Source organism: Panthera onca, chromosome B3 (genome assembly GCF_046562875.1).
Source record: "Panthera onca isolate mPanOnc1 chromosome B3, mPanOnc1 haplotype 2, whole genome shotgun sequence".
Classification (NCBI taxonomy): domain Eukaryota; kingdom Metazoa; phylum Chordata; class Mammalia; order Carnivora; family Felidae; genus Panthera; species Panthera onca.
In genome coordinates, this window is record NC_138344.1 from 118,922,057 (window position 1) to 118,942,086 (window position 20,030).

Genomic DNA, 20,030 nt, shown 5'->3' on the forward strand with positions numbered 1-20,030 from the left:
CTCCGTTTCCCTATCTGTAAGTCTAGACAGTGGGGTGGAGGAAAGCCCATCCTGGCAAGTGGGATGTGTCACACTGATTTGTCATAGATAAGGTTATTTATTGGACCTCCCGTGTGCCAGGCACCCCGCCAATCCCTCCACATACATTATTTCAATGGATTTTCTCAACCCTCCTATGAGATGAGCATCAGTTTTCCCATTTCAGAGCCAAAGAAACTGAGCTGCAGTGAAGTAAAGTGACTTGCATAACTAGTTTGTGAGGGCACCAGGGTTTAAATTCGGCCTGGCTCCAAAACCCAGCACTCCCCTGAGACACACGTTGGCTGCTTCCTCGCACCTGCTCAGCTCCTTCCGTTCCCAGCTGCCCTCACCCCAGCTACCTAGTTTCTGGTTCTGGGTCATCGGTCTCCTCTTTGCTGTTCTGTCAGGCAGCGGGTGCTGCCTTTGCCCCCAGGCAGGGAGCCCGGGTCTCCCCTGCGGTGGCTCCTGGTGCAGTGATCTACTTGGGCAGAGAGCACCCCTTGGGAGCTGAGACCCTGCACCCACCAGAGGAGGCCCAGGCAAGGCCTGGGAGTGAAGGGGGAAGCACTCCCATGGGAAGCCTGTGGGCGCAGTCTCAGCACCAGCAGGTTAAAGGTCACAGGTCAGGAAGTGACAAAGGGGGCCCAGGTAGAGAGGTGGGGGCTGAACAATTCGAGGGTCCTGCCCTGAGGAGGCGAGTCCTACAACCAACCACAAGCACCCACATGTGCTCAGTGGCCTGGTTCTCACCGCTGAGGCTGGGCCTTCAGCAGGGGCTGGCTGGTACCTGCCCTTCCTCCCTCTCCCGCAGGCAGAAGCCCGGAGAGGCCCGGCACAGGCCCGCATCTCAGGCCACGCTGGGGGAGTGCGGACCAGTGACCTCACCTCTCTGAGCTTCGTCAACAGAACGGCACAGAGCTGTGACGGGTACAGGAGATGACTGGGTGGAGACCCGAGCCTGTCCCTCAGCACGTGTTCACCTATCCCCATTCTGGGCCAGTTGTGTTCGGGTGCTGGAGGTGTGGCAGCAAGAACGCAGATAAAGCCCCCTGCCCTCCTGGACCTGGGCTTTTTACCGGGATAAGAAAAACAATAAGCCAAACAAATAAGTAAAACACAGAAGACATTAGTGCAGTGGAGCAAAATCTCTGGGGTTGGGGTAGGGAGGGAGGGTTAGGGAGTGTGCAGGTTTAAATCAGGTGAACAGAGGACCCCACTGAGAAGAGAAGGGCTGAAGGGGGAGGAAGCGAGCCATGTGAGGATCTAGAAGGAGTGTTTGATGTGGTTTGAATTGTACCCCTCACCAAATGTGCTGAAGTCCTAACCCTCATCCCATAATTGTGACCTTATTTGGATATGGGGTCTGTGCAGACGTAATCAGTTAGGTTTAGACGAGATCATACTGGATTAGGGCACACCCTAAATTCAATGACTGGTGTCCTTATAAGAAGGACACCACACACACACACACACATACACACACACACACACACACACAGATCAGGCCATGTGGTAACAGAGGCAGAAATTAGTATGAGGCAGCTATAAGCCAAGGGACCCCAAGGATTGATGGGAGCCACCAGATGCTAGAAGAGAGGCATGGAACAGATTCTCTCTCAGAAGGAACAACCCTACTGACATCTTGACTTTGGATTTCTGCCCTGTTGAACTGGAAGAGAATAAATTTCTGTTGTTTTAAGCCACAAAGTTTGTAGTAATTTGTCATGGCCACTCTAGGAAATATTAACACGGTATCCCAAGGGGGTGGGGGGATAGCAAGTGCAAAGGCCCTGAGGTAGGTGCACCTCTGGCATATTTGAGGAAACACCAGTTGGCCAATGCGACAGAAGCAGAGTGAATGAGAGTAATGGATGGTCAAACCTGACATCAGAGATGTCAGAAAGGTTTTGGGGGCCAAATCGTGTAGGGCTGCCCTGTGGCAAGCCCTTGAAAAGAGGAGTTGTTGCACTTCAGATGGAGGGTCCCAGCTGGAATGGGCTGCGGTGGGTGGGTTTGGTTGGCCCCCATGATCTTTGTCCCCTAGCGTTACACTTTTGAATACGTTACATTAAATGACAAAAGGAATGACACCCATATAACACTGTACGTTAACTACACTGGAATTAAAATTAAAAAAAAAAAAACAACTAAATTGCAAAGAGAAATCATGGTAGCAGATGGAATTAAGGTTGCTAATCAGCTGACAAAACAGCTGGATTACCCAGGGGGGCCCAGTGTTTAAACGTGGAGGAAGGTAGCAGACAAATCAGTGAGAAAGAGTCAGCCAAAGAGGGAGGTAGAGGGGAGATTCAAAACGTGAAGAGTTCACGTGCCATTGCTGGTTTGTAAGATAGGAAGGTGGCCACAAGCCAAAGAGTGTAAATGGCTTCTATATGCTAAAAACGGCCCTCAAGTGACAGATAGCAAGAAACAGAGACTTCAGTCCCACAACTGCAAGGAACTAAATTCTGCCAACAACCCGAATGAGCAAGGAAATGGATTTTCCCCTAGAGCCTCCAGGAACTGAGCCCGCTGACACCTTGACTTTAGCCTGGTGAGACCGGAGTCAGATGTTTGACTTATAGAGCTGTAGGATAACGCATCTGCATTGTGTTAAGCTGCTGGCTTGTGACAATCTGTTATGGCAGCCGTAAGAAACTAACACGGTAGATTAAGACGTGGGGTATGTGGACAGGAGATCCAGGAGAGAGAGACAGAGAGACAGAGAGAGACCGGGTTAGTAAAAAGAAGGCGAACTCTAGCTGCCTTCTGGGGGAGCAGCCAACGGACAGCCACTACCATGGGGCCCACAGCTTCCCAGACCTCTCCCCCGCCGACCCCTGCTTAGCACTGTCCTCCAGGCCTGTTGTTGCCCAAGGAGTGAGCAAGACTGCTTAGAATGTCCCCAGAGCCCAGCTTCTAGGTCCTTAGGTCAGGCTAAGGAGCAAACCCAATGGAGGTGCCTCCCATTCTGAGAAATGTGACACCTCGCTCAGCCCCCTCTCCCATAGGGCTCCCCTCCTTACCATAAGGACGGTCCCGGTGGAAGAAACAAGCCAGCCAAACCCACTATGGGTGCTGCTGTGGGATCTGCTGGTCCCAGCTCCTCTGAGGCTGGCCTGGGCCTCTGGCTGCTCCCCAGAGCAGGTCTATGCACACATGCATGCACCCCACGTTCTGTCTGCTCTTTGCCACCCACGTCCCCACAGCAGAAAGAACCAGCCTGCTGATGGCTAACCTACACTGAGGACTAACTCTCAGGCACTCTACTAAGTGCTCTGCATACACGGTCTCATTTCGTCCTTTCTGCAATCCTATCAGGTGGGGACTATTGACTCAGATTACTTAGGATTCTTGCCTAATGTCACACAGCTGGTGAGTCGTAAACCCAGAATTGGACCCCCCAGGATTGTCTGAGCCCAAAGCCCAGGCTGGACCCTCACTATTCAAGGTGTGGTCCATGGACCAGTGGCATCAGCATCACCTGAGGCCACGTTAGAGCTGCTTTCCCCAGACCTGCAGCATCAGCAGCTGCTTGTTAACAAAGTTCCCAGGTGGTGCACCTGCCCGTTGCAGCCTGAGAAGCGTGGATGTAAAGCGCTCTTCCATGGCTGGCTGGTCTGTCCCAGGTGGTTGTAACCACCCCTGCCCCACCTCTTCAGGTCTGTCCCCAGCTGCCTGGCTCCTGCTCCCCAGGTGGGGCAGGCCCTCTGACCAGCCTTGGGGAAGGTCTCGGACCTGGGTCTCGGAGGGAGTCTCCAGGCCCCTGCAGCCGGCCCAGGCCACAGCTGGACGACCTCCATCCACGTCTGCCTCTGCATAGGGCGAGCTGCTGCTGCTGCTGCCCTAGACGTTCCTGGCCCCTCCCTTTCGACTTCCTTTGGGAACACACGTCTCTTGGCCTCTGTCTGGTGTTTTCCTGAAGGGGGTTTCCCGGACATCACCAATCCTTGCAGTGTCTCCCCTCCCCAGATATTTTGGGCCCCCCTCTCACTTCTAGAGTGCCCCCTGCTTCATGCCAGTCCCTCTATCTGGACACCAAGGGCCTGTGCAAGTTGCCATCAGGAAAGAGGCCAAAGGCTGCTTGGGGAACCTAGCCAAGCTCGCAGGAAATGTCTGACACCACCAGGCAAGCGGGATTTGGCCTCTCAAAGCAAAACACAGCTGGGCCGACAGCGGGCCACTCGGACTTTCCCAGATTTCATGGCACTGAGGTCCCGGGGCAGAGACAGAGAGACTGGGCCGGCCTGGAGGCTGTAGCTCATTCACGACCACACGGTAGCCCCTGGCCAGGGAGGCTGTGAGGCTCGAAGAGGACGTCCCTGCCGTGGGCCATTGACCTCACTGTGGGCCCTCGCCCTCCACGGCCTCTCGCACACATGGATCCTTTGCTGGGGGACAGAAGGCTCGTGTAACCCAGCCTCCTCCTCTCCCCAGCACTGGGCCTCATCCGTCGATTCATTTCGCTCACATAAGTTGAGCACCTACAGCGAGCCAAGCATAGTATTGGGTACCAAGGACACATCCATAAGAGAGCAGGACACAGTCCCTACTCTCAGGGAGCTTCTGGTCCGGTGAGCAGATGAACGGACTGTCCCGAGGGAGAGTGTGAGGTGCTCCACCCGGAAGCACAGAGCCTCACCTCTTCCTGTACTCAGAGCAGCACAGGGGCTGGTGTGTTGGTTCCAGGTACAAGGCGAGGAGCCAATGCTGGGTGGACGCTTTCTAGGTGACTCTTCAGTTTGGACCCAGTGAAGCAAATGTGGACTGAGCATTTTCTGTAAGTGAGGACTGTGGGAGGAGCTTTGCGGGAGATCCAAAGAAGGAGAGACAGAGTCACTGCCTTCCAGGGCCCAGGCCACACAGTCTGATTGCAGACAAAGGGCACAGATGCACAAGGGATGCGTTGCAGGGGGTCAGAGAGCTGGGCGGAAGTGATCAGAGGGCCTTTTGGAGAAAGTGGGACTGGGCCTTGAATAGCAGGGGCGGGATGGGCTGGCAAGATGGGGCAGGGGATGTTGAACAGCTCTGACGCCAGAGTACAACGGACAGCATGGCAACTATCCCCCATCCCTGCTCGTGCGTAACAACAGGGATTCCGTGCATTATAAAACAAACGAGCCCTGCAAGCCAGAAGAGAGCTTGCTGGTGAATTCCAGGCTGGAAGGACTCTACTCCCATCCTGCTCTGGGCTGACTCTGGAGCTTGTACCTCTGGTGTTCTTCCAGATGTCTTCACACCAGGCCCACCTACCTTGCATCAACAGCTGGGACCAACCATAACAAGGCTCAGGCCCTGTCCACCTGCTCACAGCCACTCCCAGGTCATTCACTCTGCTTCCTATGTTGTCTACCTGGCCACTAGCTCTGCCCTTCTCTCTGCCCCCGCATCCCCAAGGCCTTGGCCAAAGGGTCTGGCTCTTCTGGTTTTGATTTGGATCTCCCTAGACCTCAGCCTGAGTCTATCCTTGTGCTCTTTGTGCTTCTGGCTGCCCTGGGAAACTACCTGCCTGGGTGGTTGGGGCTCTGGACCCCTACCTTACTGAGACCCTGGTTGCCTCCCCCTTCCGAGTTGCTGGACGATCTCAAGCTCCTTTCCTTTCTCTCCTGAGCTTTTCTGCTGGGGCCCTGATCTTGAGGTCAGCCTCCTCTCCCTGGTTCTCCTGGCCTCCCAGAGGACCACTCCTTTTTCCCCTTAGTTCAGCAAGACAAGGTTGCAACATTTCAGAAAGAACATCTTAAGTAGGAAGCGAATGGAAAAACGAGCCTGAAAACCAAAAGGAAAACACAGCCCCCTAGAAATGGACCAGTTTACAGAGTTCAGATTTCCTGTCCAGAGCTAGAAAAAGTCTAGCCAGGTTGGCTGGTAAGCAGGCCAGGGAATCCTGCCCATGAACATTCCCCTCACCCCACATGCTCCTTTTCTTCCCCTTCAAGGAGAGAGGTTACTGCTGAGCAGTGAATGAACTGAAGGGTTTCTTCAGGCAGAGGGGTCCTTCCTGCATGGACCATAGGCAGGGCAGGAGGTGGAGGAGGAAAACATTTTTTTTTTTAATGTTTATTTATTTTTGAGAAAGAGAGACAGAGCGTGAGTGGGGGACGGGCAGAGAGAGAAGGAGACACGGAATCTGAAGAAGCAGGCTCCAGGCTCAGAGCTGTCAGCACAGAGCCCAACTTGGGGCTCCAACTCACAAACTGTGAGATCATGACCTGAGCCAAAGTTGGACGCTCAATCGACTGAGCCACCCAGATGCCCCAGAGGAAAACACTTATAAAGAGTTTACTATGTGGCAGCCACTGTTTTAAGCACTTTCTTCACATTAACTAACTTAATCCTTACAACCATTCCATGCTTGTGATTATCATCATTGTCCCCGCCTCACTGATGAGGAATCAGAGAGGTAAATAACTTGCCTAAGGCCACGCAGCCAGGAAGCGGCCACGCCAGGATTCGAAACAAGAGGGCCTGGGTACATGCCCTCCTCAGCTTTCTCCCAGGACTGGAGGGTAGAGACTCCACTTCCCACCTCTCCTGGCCACCCCAGCCTGAAAAAGCCTGTGCCAACCCCAACACCCACATTTCTGCTCCCTGCACCTCTGGTCAGGGCAGGGAAAGGGGAAGAGAGCAGGGAGGAGGGAAAGAAGGATAACTCTGGTCTTCCCCACCGAGGTCTTCACCAAACAGTCCTAAGGAAGATATCCCGAGAGAGAGAGAGAGAGAGAGAGAGAGAGAGAGAGAGAGACTTGCCCCTGGACCCGAGGTCCCACTGAGGACTTACCTGGCCGGCGGCAGCTGCGAGGCCAGTGAGCGTGTTCTGGGTGTCGTGGTGCTTTCTCTGGCTGCACTGCTCCTGCGTGGGTTGGGTGACCCCTCGGCTGAGCGCCGGGGCGCTGGCCTCGAGTTCTGGGGGTCAAATTCCTCCTCAGGAATGACCTCCTCGCAGCGGGCTCCCCGGAAGCCGGAGCGGCACACACAGAGCTGGGGCCGGCTACAGGATCCCCGGTTCTGGCAGGGCGGCTGGCACACAGCTGGGAAGACAGGGAGAGGGATGAGGGCAGGGGCCCGGACGTCATGACACTTTCCTGGCTGGTGCTGCTTGGGCTTCCCCACTCAAGCAGGGAGCCCGACTCTGGCCTCAGAAGGCTCCCTGGGCCCATTTGTCCCCGCCTCCCCCCTCCGGTCCCCAGGGTGAGGTTCCCCTGTCATCTCTGAACAGCCAAGCAGACACCGAATGGCCAAAGGTGTGAGGCACTTGACATTGTATGGTACATTTGTGCTCACTTCTGGTTGTCTGTCTCTCCTCCCAGACTGAAAGTCCCAGAGGGCAGATGTTTTGTTTTCTTCCCTCCGGCTGCCCCAGAATTTGGAATAGAGACTGTCACAGAGTAGATTCTCAATAAACAAACAAACAAACAATGAATGAATGAATGAGTTTCTTTCTTGGGAAAGGGCTCAACACTGGCCTGAAAGTCAAGGGGCGGGGGGAGGTTGAGTTGTTAGGGTTTTTCTGTCTTCCGTGAGCTGCGTGATCTTGATCTCATTGAGCCCCAATTTCCTCATGAATCACATGAAGGGCAGACTGAGGAGGCTGGGGGCATCCTAAGGGTCTCTCAAAGACATCTTCAGCATTGATAGTCTCTCTTCTTCCTCTTTGGAGAGCATCTGCTCTCAAGCTCCTCACCTTCCTTAGCAAGTGGTAGAACTCCTGCCCAAAAGCAGGAAGAATTCTGGCTCCTGGGCCCTGGATCCAGCCTGGGGGCAAAGTGGGGCTGGACCGGGGCCCCTTCCTCTGAGCTGGTGCTGTGCAGCAGCCACTGGCCCCCCAGAGCCATGACTTTTCACTGCCCTTCATCACCTTGCCAAATCTGGAGTCCCCTCCAGTGACTAGCAGTCATGGGAGAGAGAGTCCCATGCAGAGGTACACATCGGGATGCGGGGCCCTGCATGGGGAACACGAACACAAAAGAACCCAGGAGAGCATGGTTAGGCTCATGTTGGATCCTCTAAACCCAAAGTCGCCTCTATCTGTCACTCATTCACTCAACAAATATTTGCTGAGCCCCTACTAGGCACCAGGGACAATGTCTTTGTCTACGTGGAGCCCACAGTCCAGTGGGGGGGACCAACAGGAAATAAGAAAGTACCATAACATTGCTTCGGGCGGTATCTCAGGCTGTGAAGACAATTAAACAGGGCGATGCGGTGGCCCATGCGTGACTTTAGATGGGGAGATCAGGACAGGTCTCTCTGAAGAGCCGGCCACAACAGATACAAAGGAGGTGGATAGGCCAAGTCTTCCAGGCAGACAGCCAGCCAGGCACATCCAAAGCTCTGGGGGCTGGCGGGAGCAGGGTACGTTCGAGAAAGTGCCAGAGGTCCAGGGAGGCTGGGGTCTGGTGATAGGGGAGAGCATGCAAGGTCAGGGAAATAGAGGCAGATCACGCAGACCCTCGTGGGCCTCAGTTATTCTAAGTGCATTAAAATACCAGGCACCACGACACAGATCCTGAGCCTGGGATTTCCTGAGCTGTACTCTTCTTTCTGAGAACAGGCCTGGAGTCCACACGAGGGGCCAGTCTGGATAAATCTCTCCAAAATTCCACTTGGTCCATGCCACCCCCCTCTCGGAGACACTCACTGGCTCCCGGGCGCCTCCAGAGATCAGCACTGAACACCTTCCCCCGTCTGATCCCCTTCTAATAATCAATCCCTCTAAATTAATCCTCGGTGGCCAGACCGGCCTGTGGGTGTGGCTCTCTCTTCTTTCTGCCTCTGCGTGTACTGTGGTCCCTCCCTGGAACTCTTTCCAATTCCTCTCCACTTAATCTAAGTCCTACCGTTCCCTTAAGGCATCTTCCCCATCCCTGATGACCGCCTTGAGCTAGTGCACCCTCCTGTGAGCAGCTGGGACTGGCACTCACCGTGCACACTGCTCAGTGGGCATGCTGCCGTCAGCATGATGGGTGTTCACGTACGTGGCCCAATTCCCCATGGATTCCTGTGATCAGCTCCTGTGGCTGTCCCTTACACCTCTTTGCATCCTTAGCCCTAGTATACGCACACCAATGACAGATTATTTTTTATTAAGGCAGCTACTATCTATTGGGTGTTTACACTATGCCAGGCACAGTACTTTGCATATACTATCTCATTTAACCCTAACAACAATCCTTTGCAGTAAGGGTGATTATGATTCTCATTTCACAGATAAGGCCTCAAGCTCAGAGAGGGTAAAAACTTGCCCGAGGTCACCCAGCTAGTCAGTGGTAGATCTAGGATTCGAATCCAGGTCTGTTTGACTGCAAAACCCAGGCTCTTTCCTCCCCACTGCTTCCTCCCTACCATTTCTGAACCTCTACCTGGAGCTGCTGATGAAATGAAGGGATCTGGTGGCTTCAAGTCAGCCACCGAATGCACCTTTGCAGGTGGTGGAGACTTCAGGACCCTGTCCCTCTCCAGAGCCCACACAGTAAATCTTAGATGATGATGGACCATGTTTACCAGTTCATGCATTCATCCAGTGAACATTCATAGAGGACTCACTAGGTGTGAGGCCTATGGCAGAAAGAACCAATCTCTCATGCATGAAGTGTATTGTCTCATATGGAAGCCAGGAGATAGGTCATGTGATAAATGTCAGCCAGATCCTCGAACCCAGGCTGAGGCAAGGAGAAGGGAAAGTCACGGAAGGCTTCCTGGAGGAGGTGGTGCTGATCAGAGACACAAAGGATGTGTTGATCGGGCATCATGTCGGTCAAGGGCAATCTGCCTACTCAGGAGAGAGTGGGGAAATACAGGTCTTACTTCAGGATTCGAACCATGAGCTGAATCCTGTTGCCAGAGCATTTCCTGACTGCCTCAGCATCACTTCCTGGAAGGCCCCTGGCCTCCAGATAAACAGACCACGTCAGAAGATTGACCCTGAGCGCTTCCCCAAACACACACTGCCACAGTGGCAAGATTTGGGCCTATCTCCTGGCTGCCACTCTGGGGACTTGGCCCCCACCTGACCACCCACCAGGCCCCGTCACCACCACCCCAGAGATCAGCCAGGCAGCCAAACCAAGGTCAGTGAACACTGCGGAAGCAGGTTTGTCCAGGGCAGGTCTTGGCCCTGCTTTAGTTTTGAGAGGAAGTAAAAAGGGAAGGCCTGAGTGTTTTCCCATGAACACCGCAGGGCGCCTAGTCTCTCGGACCATCTCCCTGCCGGCTGTGACCAAAGCCTGGCCTGGGTGAGAGGAGTGTCACACAGCCTGTCCCAATCCCAGTCTCCCTTCCACCTCTGAGTGGGCAGTCCTTGCCTTAAGACAGCTTTTCAAAACCAGTCTGGCTTCTGTCCTTCTCCTCTTGGGCCCCAGGATGGCCCATCCTTGACTTTAATAATAAGATCTTTCACACTCTAGAAACCCCAGACCTGAAATCCTGCAGGCCTCCCTGTCTCACTTTTATTTTGATTCACTCACTTCTGGTTCTGCCTTATTTGCTACTCTATTCCATCAACAATTGGTGGGCACCCTCCCTTGGCCAGACTGGCTGCCGGGGGGCGGGGGGGGGGGCACAAAGACAACAAAGCTGGTTCCCGCGTGGAGGAAGCTCTGCCCAAGGGTGGGTTCTCACAACCACAGAAGCCCCTTGCCAGGCAGGGCGTTAGGTCCTCACTGAGGACCCGGGTTGGCCAACCTCGGCTGGTACAATGAACAGCTTATTGAAAATGGGTGGTTGAGGGAAACCATAAAAACAGCACTTATGGATGGATGGATGGAATGCCATGGTAAATAAAAGCTCTAAAAGGCTTCCAAGCCAGCCAGGTTGGTTGGCAGAAAAAAAACCTTTTGGGGAAGATAACCTCTCTGGATCAACCATTTACGAAACTGCACAGAGGCCCAGATTTGTCAGGTGTCAGGGTTTTGGAGGTTTTGAGCCAGCTCTCACTGACACGATCTGCACCCTCTCTTGAGTTGTTTTACATGTTTCAGCAAGATGCAGGGAACTACCTGACCTCCTCATTAAAGGGGTCACGCTTCTGTTCTGAGCGGGGCATTGCCTTATGGGACTGGAGCTGAAACTCCTCTCTTCTCTCTCCACTACCCCCAAAGTCACCCCCAAATGGTTCAAAGTGGTGGTTCCTAGTGCCCATCTGTCAAGGGCACATTCTTATGACCGTTTTTACTGGTCTGCCATAAAATAAAGAAAATAAAAAAGTTGCCCCGAGTTTTTTTGTAATGCTGTTTTCCCATTTAAAAAGTGTCTTTTATTTTGAGATAATGTCTTTCCTACTTTTTTTTTTTTGGTACTCTCTTTATTTATTTATTATTTATATATTTATTTAAAAATTTTTTTATTAATGTTTTCATTTTATTTCTCAGAGTGCAAGCGGGGGAGGGGCAGAGAGAGGGGGAGACACAGAATCTGAAGCAGGCCCCAGGCTCTGAGCTGTCAGCACAGAACCCGACGTGGGGCTCGAACCCATGAACTGTGAAATCATGACCTGAGCCGAAGTCAGACGCTTAACCGACTGAGCCACCCAGGAGCCCCTTTAATTTATTTATTTTTTAAATGTTTGTTTATTTTTGAGAGAGCGCAAGCAGAGGAAGGGGCAGAGAGAGGGGCACAGAAGATTTGAAGCGGGTTCTGCACTGACAGGCTGACAGCAGAGAGCCCGATGTGGGGCTCGAACTCACCAACCAGGCAATCGTGACCTGAGCTGAAGTCGGACGCTCAACCAACTGAGCCACCCCGGAGGTACCCCTTGATGTTCTTTTTAAATTAAAAGTGATGGCAAATGGTAGTTTGTATTTCTTTTTTTTTTTTTTTTTTAATTTTTTTTTTTTAACGTTTATTTATTTTTGAGACAGAGAGAGACAGAGCATGAACGGGGGAGGGTCAGAGAGAGAGGGAGACACAGAATCTGAAACAGGCTCCAGGCTCTGAGCTGTCAGCACAGAGCCTGATGCGGGGCTCGAACTCACGGACCGCGAGATCATGACCTGAGCCGAAGTCGGACGCTTAACCGACTGAGCCACCCAGGTGCCCTGGTAGTTTATATTTCTAACATCCTCACGTGGCAAAATGAAAAGTTGGCTACTGTACTTCGGTACCTATGAGGTTTTCGGATATTTTACTGGTGCATGAAATCCAGAAGTTTGGGACCCTTCGGCAAGAGTGGTCATGTGTCCTTTTGTTGAAAGGAGACTGAAGCAAAACGTTCCTGTTGAATGAACACAGGTTTCAAAGCTGAAGGATCAGAAAGGAAATCATCCCTGTCAGAACGGCCGATGGCAGGGCCTGCTGCATAAAGCAGAAAAGGAAATGCCAAGGGCCCCGGGGCAGGCAGCTCCATGCAGTTTTGCGAGAATTTTAGGAGAGAAAACTCCCAGCCGTGGCCAGCCGGGAAGTCTTTATGTTTTGTTCTTGGAGCCTCCTCTCTCCCACTTTTCCACAGGAGCAGAGATCATGCTTTATACTTGAGAAATTAACCAGGATGGGGTACATGGCTTTCGTGAGTATTCACTGATCATTGGTAAAAAGGTTGTCAATCATGATGCCACGAAGGGCACAGCCAGCACCCCCCGCCCCCCACCCAGAAGCCAGCTTCCTCAGACAACCAGCAAGCAAGGCTGTTTCAGCCTCCCCGGTGCTCACTCCCCAATGCCAGTCCTTAGCCATTCATAATTTGGGCTTCTCCTGAACCCTTGCTTTTCCACACTCTCCTGGCACTCTCTTCCTCACTGAGGATTGGACATGTGGAAAGTTTCAACTTTGGGAGTTCAGCTCTGTGCAGTTAGCAGGATGCCGAAAGAGAGGGGAATAAAAAGAAAACCCCTGAAATTGCTTTGAAAGTAAGAAATAGAAGGCATCGTTCCCTCCAACCCCCATCTTCTGGCTGTGCCCCTTCTCCCTTCACTCCACTCCAGAACAGTCGAGCTGAGGTTTGCTCAGATTTTCCACACAAACCCCTGCCTCTGGGAGGAGACCAAATTCAGAATGGGCAGGCCCGGGGGGATTCTGGAAATAGCTCTCGCCGTGTGGCCTTACTCCTGCTCTGAGCCTCTGATCAGCTACTTGGTAGCAGAAAGAACATGAGGCTGGGAGTCAGAAGGGTTTGGTTTGACCCCGGCTCAGCCACATCCTTGCTGTGTGACCTTGGACTCGTCTCATCTCAGCGAGATGCCTCAACCGGTGCCTCAGTGATCTCTTCTATAAAGGGGGGCTGATAATTCCTGCCTCAAAGAGTCATGTGAGTCTCAAGAGAGATCGTGGGTGTGGAGGGGCACTGCACTCTCTACAGCTGTGCGACGCAACAGTCTAATGCTGCAGCCACAAGCTGTATGAGGTTATTTAACATGAAATTGATTAAAATCAAATAAAATGTAAAATTCGGTTCCTCAGTCACAGAAGCCACAGTTCTGGTGCCTCTTGTCTGGGAGATGAGCCTTGGCTGCAGGTCAGACTCTGGGCCCAGCACCCCCTCACCTGAAGCTCAGTCGCTCCCCAGATTAAACCTCCATTTTCCCTAAAATCCGTGTCAGTGGGACACAAAGAACCTACCCACTAAATTACCCATCCCTCCCTCAGGACAGGGCCCTGTCGCCTTCTACATCCAGAGGCCTTTGCAGACAGGACAGTCTCCTCCCCACCCTCAGTGTTTATCTCAGCCCTGCCCTGGGCGCCCCAACTTAGGCCCTCACCCAGAGGTTTTGGTTGGCCCTGGAATTCTCTTACAGGGGGTGGGGTGTCCACTACGGCTTGAGCAGTTTCTGCATAGCCTTGACCTTTGCTTTCCACAGAAAGGGACTTTGATTGTTAGAGATCTCTGAGGCAAGGAAATGCCCGTCGGGTCCCCAGACGACTTCAGAGTCCACCTAGGCCCTGTCCACACCCGAGCTCTGCCCGGCGGCTGTGTCTCCAGGCCCCAATCTGGGCCCTGAGACCCCAGGCTGTGGGAAAAGTCAGGTCCTCAAGGACTTGCCCGGCTCCCGCCGCAGCTGTTCTCGGGACGGCTGGAAACAGCACTGGGGCTCAGGGGCCAGCCAAGCACCCGGCTCCAAAATAGCAGTTGTGTTCACATAAAAGCCTCTAATGAGAGAAAGATGCCGTTCTTGGCCCCTCGTGTGCTCTCTGCAGACGCCGTCTGGCAGGCCAAGCGGGCCTCTACCGTTTGGCGGCCAGAGGGGAGGAAGGGGAGGTGTGAGTCAGACCTTGGCCCCCAGCCCCTCGGCATGGACCGCCCTGCTAATTGCATTAACAAATGCCACAACGCTGGGCCAGTCAGGGGCAGGAGGCCAAGGGCAGAGAGCAGGCCCAATTCCCACCGGCTCCAGCAGGCATGAGGAGGGAGACCACTGGGCAGGGCTCACGGCCCAGGGCTCAGGCCTGGGTTTGTCTCCAGCTCCTGCGCCAAAGCAGAAGAGTTACCCCACTATCCCTGCAGCCCCGGGGCCTTGTCTGAGAACAGGCAGGGTTTGGAGGTGTCAGTGCCAGAGGGGCCTCTGGAGAGGAGAGAAGGATGGGATGGGGCCCCAGGACAGCCTCCAACAGGGATGGGCCCAGGAACCAGCCTTTTCCAGGGGAGTAGCTTCAGGGCATGGAAGAGAGTTCTGTGGTTGACATGAAGCCCACCACGCTGTTCTCCAAGAGCACCAGATCCCTGCCCAGGACCCAGGAGGATCAGGAGGTGGGGAATACACCACTCCTGCTTACAATTCAGCCAAGGTCACGGCAGAAGCACAGAGGGGAGAACAACCCTGCAGTCTGAGACCTGTGTTCAGATTCTGTGGGACTTTAGCTCACCTCTGTGAGCCTCAGTGTCATCTAGAAAATGGTCACGCATCCAACATTTACTATTTACCTAGGATGGTAAGCAGGACAGACATTGTCCTTTCCTTCATGGAGCTTCCAACTTAGAGAGTCGCAAAACAAATAAACACATAAATAGGAAAACCCAAACCAAGGTATGAGTCATGGAGGGGAAAAAGTCAAGGGGGCTAGGATCCAGAATAACAAGGCTGGTGTGGGCAAGCCCTGACGGAAGGGTTAGGGGAGCTCCTCTGAGGAGAGGCACTTGAAACAGAGATGGGAAAGATGACAAGGAGCTGGCTGCATAGAGAGAGAAGGAAAAGCAAACAGAGCAGCATGTGCAACAGCCTGGAGGATGTGTCTTCCAGGAACCCAGGCTGGATTCGGTGAGCCGGGGGAGTTCTGGGAGACGAGGCTGGGTACACCGCGGCAGGAAGGAGTGAACAGATATGTGTTATGATATGGTTTATGGAGAAAGACCCAGAGGGTGGGGAGAGCAGCCAGCAGGCTGCAGCAGTCACCCGGGAGCCCATACTGGCTCCTTAGACTGGAGAGGCAGCAGGGGCAGCAGGGAGAAGCAGACAGGCCCCCGAGGGATTTAGGAAGTGAAACAAAGAGGGCTCAGTGAGGGGTGTCCCGGATGGCCCCCAGATATCTGACTCGAGCATTCAGGTAGATGTGGATGGCTTTAAACAGGGTGGGTAACACCTGGGCAGGAGAGCTGGCAGAGGGAGTGAAACGACGAGCTCCTTTTGGACCAGTTGAGGGTGGGGATGTCTGGAGAATATCAAGAACAGATGTTGAGTAGGCATCACGACGAAGGAGTCTGGAGGTCAGAAAAGAGGTCTGGCTGAAGCCGTCTATATAAATCTGGGTGTCGTCAGCCCAGAGATAATGCTTCCATCCATGGGGATACGTGAGATCATTCTAGGAGCGGTACAGCGAGAAGGAAGTGGACCCAGGACTCAGTCCTGGGGAACCCAATGTTTAGTCACTGGGTAGAGGACAAGCCACAGCCAGGGACAGAAGAGGGAGCACAGCAGAGAACACATGATGACCACTCACAGGGTCAAGGGGGTGAAATGTTTAGTGTGGTCCCTGGCTATAACAGAGCATGGCTGCTATTATTGTTGTGTGTTTGTTGACAGTTAAGAGTGCCTACTAGGGCTCAATAATGGGGGACGACTAATGCTTGGGTTGGCTCCCATGGCCTCCCTCTTTGCGGGGGAGATTTCGAAGATCTGTGGAAAGTCTTGGGGAATCCCAGCATTAAGATGGGCGCCTAGCTGGCTCAGTCAGTTGGGCGTCCAACTTCCACCTAGGTCATGATCTTACAGCTTGTGGGTTCGAGACCTGTGTCAGGCTCTGTGCTGACAGCCCAGAGCCTGGAGCCTGCTTCCGGTTCTGTGTCTCCCTCTCTCTCCATCCTGCCCCCACTCGCCCTCTGTCTCTCTCTCTAAAATAAATAAACATTAAAAAAAATTTTTAATAAAAAAAAGAAAAAGAAAAGGAGACTCCAGCCAAGGAGGTGAGAAGAGGCAGCTGGGGATGGCAGAAGGAAGCTACCAGGCCACCTATGTGATCCTTCACCTACTCAGTCCTTTACCACACGTGGACCAGGTAGACACTTCACGGATATCAACAGGACACAACACCTGGCTTCATGATCCCTGGGTAAGAACATCTCCTAAATACTTCTTTGAGCAAAGAGCCTTGGGGGCACATACCTGCCCACCAGGAAATCCTAAGGTACCCGTATATGCTCGGGGGGAGAGATGACGGTCTCTTGCTAGGATTGCACCTTCATGTTAATCCACTGAAGTTGTGCGATTATTCCCCTTGGCCACTTCTCACCTTGCTCTCCTCCACTCCCCGCCAACCACTGAGTCTCAGAGGTTGGTTCTTCCAGAGACAAGCCACACAGAGGCTCAAAGCTGGCTCCTGGAAGCTCCTAACCAGTCAGTGAAGATCCCACCCGTGCTGTGACTCTTTTCCCTAATGTTTGTTTAGCACGTACCATTATGAGGCCCTGGGCTAACTTCTTTACACGTGCCACTCCTCTTCATTCTTATAACTACTACGGGTGCCGTTCTTATCCCTGTTTGGCACGTGGAAAAACTTGAGGCTGAGAGCAGTCAGCACAATCCTGGGATGGGCCCTGTATCATTCAGTACATGCTGACTGAGCCTTTTTATACCATGTCCAATGAGCACCTGCCACTGTGCTGCACGCCGAGGGCCTCGAGACACAATCCCTTCTCTCGACGTCAAGGCCAAACACGCACGGAGCACAGGGAACATGCCAGGCGTTGAGCTAAACGTTCACCCTGAGTTATCTCATTTGTCTCTTACAACTCTGTGAGGCAGGGACTACTATTAGTCGCATTTTACAGGTGAGGAAACTGAGGCACAGAGAGCTTACGCATCTCACCCACGGTCACATAGCTAAGTGGCAGAGCTTGCATTTAAACCCAGGTAGTCAGCACAATCTCCTGGATGTGGATTAAGATGACAGCCAAACTTACCAAGTGCCAGGCTCCCTGCACAGACTTGTCATTTATCAGGACCAAGAGTCCTGTCCCTCCAGAGCCAGGCTACCTGGATTCACAGCCAGGCCCTGCCGATTCCTAGGTGCATGGCTTAGGGGGACAGTTAGCCTCATTTGTAAAGGGACAGAAAGATCAAGTCGAACTTATAGGATTGTGAGGATTAAAAACGAACAACATACGAACAGTACCTGAAATACAGTAATAGCTACAGACTGTTATTATTGTTAATCCTCAAAAACAGCACTGTAGAGATGGTTGCACCCATTTTACGGATGAGGCTTTATGGTAGAAGAGGGCCAGTCACTTGCCTGAAGACGCAGGGCCGGGATTCAAATCCACGACTCCTTGGATTTGGCACCAGAATCCAAAGCACACGCTCGCAACCTTGAACCTTACTGCTTGGTGGTGGTGACGGTGGGGTAACCCACCTAGCCCCCTCAACAGCTACAGGGACTCCTTCTGCCCTCCCCAGAAGAGTCCCAGCCTCTGTGCATCTAGGCTGAGAAAATAATGAGAAATCAAAGAATTCCTCAAAGCTTCTCTCCCCGCATGAGCCTTCAGAAGCCCCCAAAGCTTGTGTGTGTGTTGGGGTGGTGATGGGGGTGAGCCAGTTTGGAAAGGCTGGACAGTCTTCCAAATGCCCCAACTATAAACAGGATCCAGTCAGCCCACACTCTACGGTGCTTCCCCTCAGGAAGGACTTCAGGCAGGCCCCCGTCAGCTGCCTCCACAAATACATAAACACATAAATCCTGGGGCAGAGCTGGCAAAGCCACAAACGGGAAGGCAGAGACCAAGAGCAGAAGAAGAGATTAGAGCCCAACTCTCGACCCTGCCAAGGTGGAGTGAGGAGCTGGGATTCGAACAATGGCTGCCTACAGACGCAGTGGCTCCCTGAGGTCCAGACACTGGACAGGGAGGAAGGAAGGGGCCGGGCGGCTGGACTGGTATGTCACAGCCACCGAGGATTCTGTGAGAGGAGGTGAGAGGGGACCAGGGTGTGGCCCAGCGGGCAAGGGCCATCCCTCCCTGTGCATGGGCAGTGGGTTGGACCCACAGATATCTGGGAGAGACCGGGGGACAGACTGAGTCTCCATAGGGTCCTGGGACTAGACTTCATTCTTGGAAGTGAGGGAAGTCCTCCTCGTCCTCCTCCCTCTCCTGCTGGCCAAGGAGGCACCCCACATGTGTGAAAGTGCTAGGGAAGAGTCCCGAGCATTCTCCAGCATTGGTACCTTGGCTCCAGCCAGGAGGGCAGCTGTGGGGAAGGGAGAGGAAGATACTAACCAACAGGGGGAGGCAGGAGAGAGCCAGCTGACAGGGTGTGGTGCCAAGAGCCCCACATTCTACAGAGCCAACACCCCACCGCCCACGTGGTTCTCGTTAGGCTCTTTAGCAGCAAAACAGCAACAAGCAAACAGTACAAGGCCCAGCTAACCAGCACACAGACCTTCGGTGGGCAAGCCAACCTCCAGTTGGGAAAGGCCCCCTGGCGATTCCTCCAGGAGAGCTGCCAGCTGCGTGCCAGGGTCGAGGGGGGATGACCAGGGGAACAGCAGGGCGAGGGGACCCGGAGAGAAATACGGGGGCTGAGGACTCCCAGGGTGGACTGGGGATATGTCAGCATGCCGGCGCATCCCCCGGCTGGGGACAACTGCACGCACGCGTGTTGGGTCTGACAATCTGCAGACTCCCCCAACTTTTGAGTTTCCAGAGTCAACACTCCAGCTGGGCGGAGACTGGCGCTGGAAAATCATGAACAAGCTAGGAAACTGAGAACCTCCAGGGCTGGAGGCCCTGAGCGAGGCCCATGCCCAGACCCCTCAGGTAGCAGATGAGAAGCCCACCCCCTCTGAAAGCCACCCCGCTCCAGCTTCGACTCAACTCTCAACAACACTCTCTGCTGAGCTCCCTAGAACATATCAACCCTCCTCCCCGTCCCCAATCCCGAATCCCTCCCCAGTCCTCCAGAGGGCCCCAAGGCCCTGATATTCAATGTGTGGTCCCTGAACCACCAGCAGCACCTGGGAGCTTGCTAGAAACTCAGACTCTCCAGCCCCTTCCCCACACCTGCTGAGTCAGAATCTGTACTTCAGTAAGATCCCAGAGGAGTCATGGGAACATCCCAGATTTGAGTTAGGGCCCCCAAGGCAAATCTTCCTCTGACTGACTAAACTCTGTTCAGTGGTCTTCAGCCCTGGTGAGAATTGCCCTAGGGTTGTTTTAAAAATATACCAGTGCCCAGGCCCTAGCTTCTAACTCCAAATCTTCTGCTGAGCATAAAGGCACCTGGCTACCCACATCCCTTGTCTCCTCTGGTGTGGCTGATGTTGAGGCTCAGATCCTCCCCCAGTGAGCCTGTGACCTTACGCAAGCCACCCGAGGCATAATGACTTCATCTTATAGTTCTGAAGGAAAAGTGTCTTTCCCCCAACTCTGCCACCAGCCACAGAGGGCCTGTCCTCTGAGAGCCCCACTAATCCAGGCTCCCTGAAAAGGAAAGAATTTTCAGGTGAAAGTTCTGCTTTGCTGTTTGTTTTTGAGCTTGGGGTTTTGGTCTATCTGGAGACCCTTAGAGAGACCCAAGCTTCTGCCTGAGCTTTGCTGTCAGGCTAGGAGAGGGTCAGGGCCATGGAGTTTGAGGCAGAACCAGGAGCTTGGGGAG

At 53.4% G+C, this 20,030-nt stretch overlaps 1 protein-coding gene across 4 annotated transcripts in view; it reads right to left on the minus strand.

Annotated features, from left to right (window-relative positions):
• Positions 1-20,030, minus strand: part of LTBP2 (latent transforming growth factor beta binding protein 2) — a 106,265-nt gene that overhangs the window by 75,720 nt on the left and 10,515 nt on the right. For 3 of the 4 annotated variants that reach the window (XM_078448029.2, XM_078448028.2, XM_078448031.2), the window contains exon 3: positions 6,800-7,049. In XM_078448029.2, coding sequence (XP_078304155.2) covers positions 6,800-7,049 — 250 coding nt within the window. Of the gene's footprint in view, positions 1-6,799; positions 7,050-8,165; positions 8,253-20,030 lie in introns of those variants that run through there. The other variant, XM_078448030.2, reaches the window with a different exon arrangement.